This window comes from Haliotis rubra, unplaced genomic scaffold (assembly GCF_003918875.1).
Source record: "Haliotis rubra isolate DU_JTF1 unplaced genomic scaffold, ASM391887v1 Scf808, whole genome shotgun sequence".
Lineage (NCBI taxonomy): Eukaryota > Metazoa > Mollusca > Gastropoda > Lepetellida > Haliotidae > Haliotis > Haliotis rubra.
The window spans coordinates 386,384-393,509 of NW_025767533.1; the positions used below are offsets into that span (position 1 = coordinate 386,384).

General features: G+C 39.3%; 1 protein-coding gene across 1 annotated transcript; it reads right to left on the bottom strand.

Moving 5' to 3' along the window:
* Positions 1-837: 837 nt before the first annotated feature.
* On the bottom strand, positions 838-5,238 carry LOC124261764. Its single transcript, XM_046696121.1, has 5 exons — positions 5,155-5,238; positions 4,885-4,951; positions 2,727-2,960; positions 2,345-2,453; positions 838-1,713 (listed from the first exon to the last, which is right to left on the bottom strand). Exons 1-5 carry the CDS (start codon positions 5,215-5,217, stop codon positions 1,605-1,607), a joined length of 582 nt encoding a protein of 193 aa, XP_046552077.1. The 5' UTR covers positions 5,218-5,238; the 3' UTR covers positions 838-1,604.
* Positions 5,239-7,126: the final 1,888 nt, after the last annotated feature.

Below are 7,126 nucleotides of genomic sequence, written 5' to 3' on the forward strand. Positions count from 1 at the left end.
AGGCTTGTCATTGGTATATGTGTGAAGGCTCGTTTGTGTAACTCGAGGGTGTGTGGTAGACTGATGTCAAATTTTAGACCCATGAAGATTCGGGTTAGACAGCATGATCGTGAGTAAGTGAGTTAAAATTTAACGTCACCTCGGCAATATTTCAGTCATATAGTGACGAGAAAGGCTGTACATACACAATAAATACAAGCAGTTAAATAACCAGTCATCGACGGACTGTAAAATAGCTAGAGTATCACAAAAAGAGTTCAAACTAGCTAGCATACATCTTTAAAAGTAGAAAACTATTTTAGACAATACAATGTAACAATGGGCTATTGATCGCCAACAACTGAAGGCTGATCACCATACTAGGGTCCGTGGGGACAGTGCCTTTGCCACCTGGATGGACACCAACTGGATTTAATACCATCCCATCAGCTGCTGGCGATTGTAGGCAAACGGAACACAAATATAAATGTCGATAATACTACGAGTAAAAAATGTGGAAGATTAAATTTACTTGGAATGTTTTGGGACTAACGTATCCTCTCAGGAGGACAATAAGTTTACGGTACTTCAACCTTTCTTGAAGGCTCGCTGACTTGACAAACAGTATATGGCCATAAGTGAGTCATCAAAATGGCTGCCGACGTTACATTAAAAAACATATGTTTATTAAATTGAGTTTTACAGAGTGAAGCAACGACATAGACTTTTTTTTTCACAAATATTTTTGAGCATGTAAGGGAGATAAATGTGTATACTCTTCAAAACTGAGGAAGATATAACATGTTTCCTGCCGTCTGCTAGCCATGGTTTCAAAACGTAAAGCAACTGACCCCTGACCAGAAAAATACCATTATAAATATTTATTCAGATGTTAACTCTCAAAGATATATTGCTGACATACTTGAAATATCCCAGTCAGGTGTGAGTAAATATCTCCAACGTTTCCCTTTGAGCAGGATTATATAGAAAACAGACCCCAAAAGTTTTCATACGTCCACGGTTGGTCATCGTCGGCAGCCACTTTGATGACTCACAGATTTATGACCATATACCGTATGTCATTGTATATTGAAGAAATCTATGCTCATCATACATTACTTTGATTGTCTGGTTCAGAGTCAACTCATGTACAGGCCGCCGCCATATAGCAGGAGGAAACAGAATTATTGCTGAGTGCGACGTTAACAATAAACAAAACCTTCTGCGCATGCGCAAAATGAAATTATGTTGAATGCCTCCAAATCTGAAAATACTCACTATACATCAGTCAATAATTGTTCAAAGTTTTATGCGTTTATCATTAAATGCACAATGTATCTGTTTAGCTGCTCCACTCTGACAATCACCGGCTGATAAGTGATCTGTCGTTACACTGTCCATGCTCCTTATATGTCAATCTGCGCTTCCGGTTTGGGTTTGTATGTCTGTATTTCTCTTCGGGGAAGCAAGAACATTCATCTGTATATGAGTCATGGAAACTGGGCTTCTGTCAGAGGATTGTTCTGGGAAGTCGAGATCATAAACATGGTCTGCTTGATCACCTTTATTCGACGTCTCTGTTCTTGCTTCCTCCACCTCATGGTAGTCGTGTGGGACACTGTCCCTTACCTTGCCACACTGGCGAGGTGGTAGGGGAGGGAGTTTTCTGTGAACCCGTTTACTGCGTTCTTCCTCTCCACTTTCTGCAGGAGGGGTCTTCTTGCTCCACAGTTTCTGAAAAACAATTATAGTATGAGGTTTTGAAATTTATCCTTTTGAGATTTAAGAGCTCATTTGCTTTCCCAGCTAACATTCACCAGTGAGGTTAAGAGTGTGTTTATTTACCTGTAAGTATGGACGAGCTGTTTATAATGAAGGGATAATGTAGTGTGGAAGGATCGTGAAACATAAATAACCGTCTTATTACACATACGTACACTTGAAATGATAATATATATATATACAGCTCTTCATGTGTACAATGAAAACTTGTTCTAAGAAAATATTGTGCAGATAAAGAAGATGGGAACAGAAGAAATATCTGGGATCATATTTAATATAAATATTGCTTATGCAGACATCACTTGTTTATATATATATATTTATAGATGCAAACACATGTGCATATTAGCATGTGAACAATGTTAACTGTGTTGCTAGTCATATCAGGAACGGGGCGGTTGGGTAGCCTAGTGGTTAAAGCGTTCGCTCGTCACGCCGAAGACCCGGGTTCGATTCCCCACATGTACATGTGATATTGCTGGAATATTGCTAAAAGCGGCGTAAAACAGTACTCACTCACTCACTCACTCATATCAGGAACACCTTAGACTTGGTAGTGTACACCTCTTCATCAGGCACATACCGGTATACAAGCAGGAAGATGATAACAACACACATTCCAGCAAACACAACCAGAGACATGATTATAATGACTAGCTTCCTCGAGTTCAGTGAGCCATCCTGGCCAGTATCTGAAACATGAACGATGAGTTCATTCAACAAAATCTGAACTGAAGGGAATGACACTGTGTAAATTGATGCATGTTTTATGTTTAAGTTGAGGCGGTAGGAACACACTGACAGTGACGTAACAAGTCATGTCTGACATGGAATCATTGGAATATATGTACTGTCGGACACGTATCTTACCCTGTGGGTCATCAACTGAAATTGACTCCTTATTTATTTCACTAACTCGATGACTCTTCAAGATGGTACGCAGGTGAACCACATGTTTATCCCACCTTTTGGGTCATCAGTTGACGGTGGGTCTCTGCACACATCACCGTCATATCGCTGGCAATGGTGGCAGGTGTGGGAACATTCCAGTGTGCATGACGTTCCGTGACGACCGGCAGTACACCCTAACGTGCAGTTGGTGCTCCCGCTCGGCAGTAGCTGGCATCTACGGTCTACACAGTACTTGCTGCAGGTAGTCTTACAGTCAGGTCCTGTAGATCCGGTACATCCATTCGTACCTTATCGTTTGTCAAACATCATTACTTAAACGATTGTATCAAAATAATTCAGGCCATCGGCAATCATATGAACATGTATACCACACTACAGACACATTCATCAGCAACCATATAAACATTCAGATCACACTACAGACACATTCATAGGCAACCATATAAACATTCAGATCACACTACAGACACATTCATCAGCAACCATATAAACATTCAGATCACACTACAGACACATTCATCAGCAACCATATAAACATTCAGATCACACTACAGACACATTCATCAGCAACCATAGAAACATTCAGATCACACTACAGACACATTCATCGGCAACCATATAAACATTCAGATCACACTACAGACACATTCATCGGCAACCATATAAACATTCAGATCACACTACAGACACATTCATAGGCAGCAATATACACATTCAGATCACACTACAGACACATTCATCGGCAACCATATAAACATATGTCACACTACAGACATTCAACAGCAACCAATTAAAGGAGTATATCACACTACAGACTCGTTCATCAGCAACCATATAAACATTCAGATCACACTACAGACACATTCATAGGCAACCATATAGAACATTCATATCACACTACAGACACATTCATCGGCAACCATATAAACATATGTCACACTACAGACATTCAACAGCAACCAATTAAAGGAGTATATCACACTACAGACTCGTTCATCAGCAACCATATAAACATTCAGATCACACTACAGACACATTCATCAACAACAATATAAACATTCAGATCACACTACAGACACATTCATCGGCAACCATATGAACATTTATATCACACTACAGACACATTCATCAGCAAACACATGAACATATGTCACACTGCAGACACATTCAACAGCAAACCATATAAAGGAGTATATCACCCTGCAGACACATTCAACAGCAACATTCATCAGCAACCATATAAACATTCAGATCACCCTGCAGACACATTCAACAGCAACCTTATAAAAATATCACACTACAGAGCAACCATATATATCACACTACAGACACATTCATCGGCAACCATATAAAGGAGTATATCACACTACAGACACATTCAACAGCAACCATATAAAGGAGTATATCACACTACAGACACATTCAACAGCAACCATATAAAGGAGTATATCACACTACAGACACATTCATCGGCAACCATATAAACATATGTCACACTACAGACACATTCATCAGGAACCAAGTGAACATGTAGATCACCCTGCAGACACATTCAACAGCAACCATATAAAGGAGTATATCACACTACAGACACATTCATCAGCAACCATATAAAGGCGTATATCACACTACAGACACATTCAACAGCAACCATATAAAGGAGTATATCACACTACAGACACATTCATCGGCAACCATATAAACATATGTCACACTACAGACACATTCAACAGCAACCATGTGAACGTGTAGATTACCCTGCAGACACAATCACCAGCAGTCATATGTTCTAACTTGTGGATACCAGAAATTCTTTTCCCATGTATGTTCCTGTGACAAGTGTGAGGAACCCTCGCTCCAACTATTATACTGCCTTCTTGTCCTATTTGGTACGTCTTTACATTAAGGTACTTATAACAGATGGTACAAAAATAATCAGATTTTGAAGTAAGAAATATGCCATTATTATATACTTAATCATGGGTGGTTTATTGTCTAATTCCTGTCGTACTTATCATCACAAATACATGCATGTCAGGTTTGCTTGGTTTCAGTTTCCTTTGTTTACCTAGCCGGTTCTTAATACGACAGGTCGTTCCCTGTAATTGAGCGATGTATTTTGCGAAGGAAATCAGCACAGTTTTGCAGGCAGATTAAGGAACAGTACCTGAGGATATACATTAAATACCGGATAGTGATGAAACATCCTACCTTTCGTACCCTCTAAACACAAGTATGCTTGAAGAAACACTGCCAATACAAATATCATCATGTTCACCTGAAAACAAATGAATGTTATATTATATGTTTTCAGGAAAATAACATAATGAACATGTCTACATCGTCAGATCAATTTAGTGCCAAAATATTACACTCCAGTGTATACGTTTCACTTTTATAACTTCCGGACACAGATTGAAGCTAAAGGGTGTGTAGAATCAAACTGAATCTGACTTCCTTGCCCTGGAAAGTTCTACTTACTGGTAGATGGGTGAAAGTAGAAACAGTCCATTGCCACTGGCGTTGGGTTGTCAAGTCCTGCATGGATCCATGACGGACGTGTTTCCTGGCTCACACACGTATTGTGTGAAAACTTCCTGCTATTACACATGACGATATCGAAACTGCAGCATTGCAAATGATCTGTGAACACTATGAAGCTACAGTTAGCATGTGAAGTGGGTTTTACGCCGCTTCTAGGAATATTCCATTGAGGCCTACAGACCCACCCGATAATAATGGTCCAGCTTCCTCCAGGTACTTGAAACATATGAACATTTGCTGATATTAAGAAGGAACGATAAATATAACGCCTAGTGGTTAAAGCGTTCGCTCGGCACGCCGAAGACCCGGGTTCGATCCCCCACATGGGTACAATGTGTGAATATAAAAATTGCTGGAATATTGCTAAAAGCGGCGTGGAACTAAACTCACTCACTCGCTCATTTTTTACCAACTGAAGGTCACATTATTTGTCACATGCTGATTTTATCACAGTGTGAGGTATATTTGACAATTACTAATACCATTGACTCGAAAGTTGTGAAGTGATATTCGAAATCTACACATTGTTCCAACAGGTCGGAGTACAGTTATGTCGAAGTACAGTTATTATATTTAATTCGGTTTGCAGAGGAGAAATCGAGACAATGTAATTTTCTAGGTTCAGTTAATCGTAAGATGTTTGTTTATTTAACCTAGAAAATAGAAAATTTGCAAAGTATTCTGCATTGTTATCGTGTTGTTTACTGTTATTTATGGTTTGTTAAAATCCCACCAAAATGTCAAACTGTCTTTGGAATAAGTTCATTGGGTGTAATCCACTTTAGTCTAAAAACACTTCCCTTCGTTCCGGTTCACTTCCACGGCATAAAGCATAAAGTGGAGAACAGGGGAGGTGCTTTTCATATACATGTATGTACATCAGACTGATTATTATTGTTTGATTAGTTTAACCAATTCAATCCATCTTCACTTTCCACAAACTTGGACGGCTTTTCACATGAAACTCCAGTGCTGCAAACCAACTTCTCATGTGGAGTTGAGCGCCGTTCAAGCTGACAACTGCACTGTTTCGATTTTTCACTGTTCCAAACATGTTTCTCAATATCTTAATCATATATACTGATCATGATGGCCAGAGTTGGATGCCAGCTTGTGATTTTACGAACATAGAGCGAATGATGAGCTTACAAGGACGGTTAGCTGTTAGTGCAAGGGAGATAATCCTTGTTGTATTTCTCATCACTGTGCATCCATTTGCTTTTGTGTGTCATTACTTTTATGTTGATCAATCCTGTGCATGACACAGAAGTAAATTATTTTTACACGACATATTATCTACCTAACCTGAGCTCAAGAGTGAATGAGGGAAGGAGGGAAGGATGGGTGGACGGACGGACGGACGGACAGACAAACAGACCAGGTGTATTCACATGTCGGTTACATAGTATCTGAGTACGTAGCGTTTGAATATTTATAAATTCATGATAAATGCATACATTTTTTTTAAAACCTGTCGACGAAGGACAATAAAACCAACTAGAATATCACAGTATCAAGAATTAAATCTAGCATCTATCTCTAAACTTGAATTTGAAATTAGGACATTACAGTGTAAAACCGAGCTGAGTATCGCCAGCAAATGAAGGTAGATCACCATACCAGGGACCATGGGGACTTACAGTACTTTTGCTACCTGCATGGACCCTAGCTGGATTTACACCATCCCTTCAGCCGCTTGGAATTGTACTGAATTTTTGCCATTACTTAAAACAACAAACATACGACAATTGAAAGCTTGTTGGAGCTAAATTTAGTTTGCAAGTTTTGGGACTTACGTACCAGCATCCTGTCCTGAGATGTCAAGTTACAAGTTACAACTCCCGAGACTGCTGTTGTGTTATTCATAGAACTTACTAACATTGATACACATACTTGGATATTGCATGGT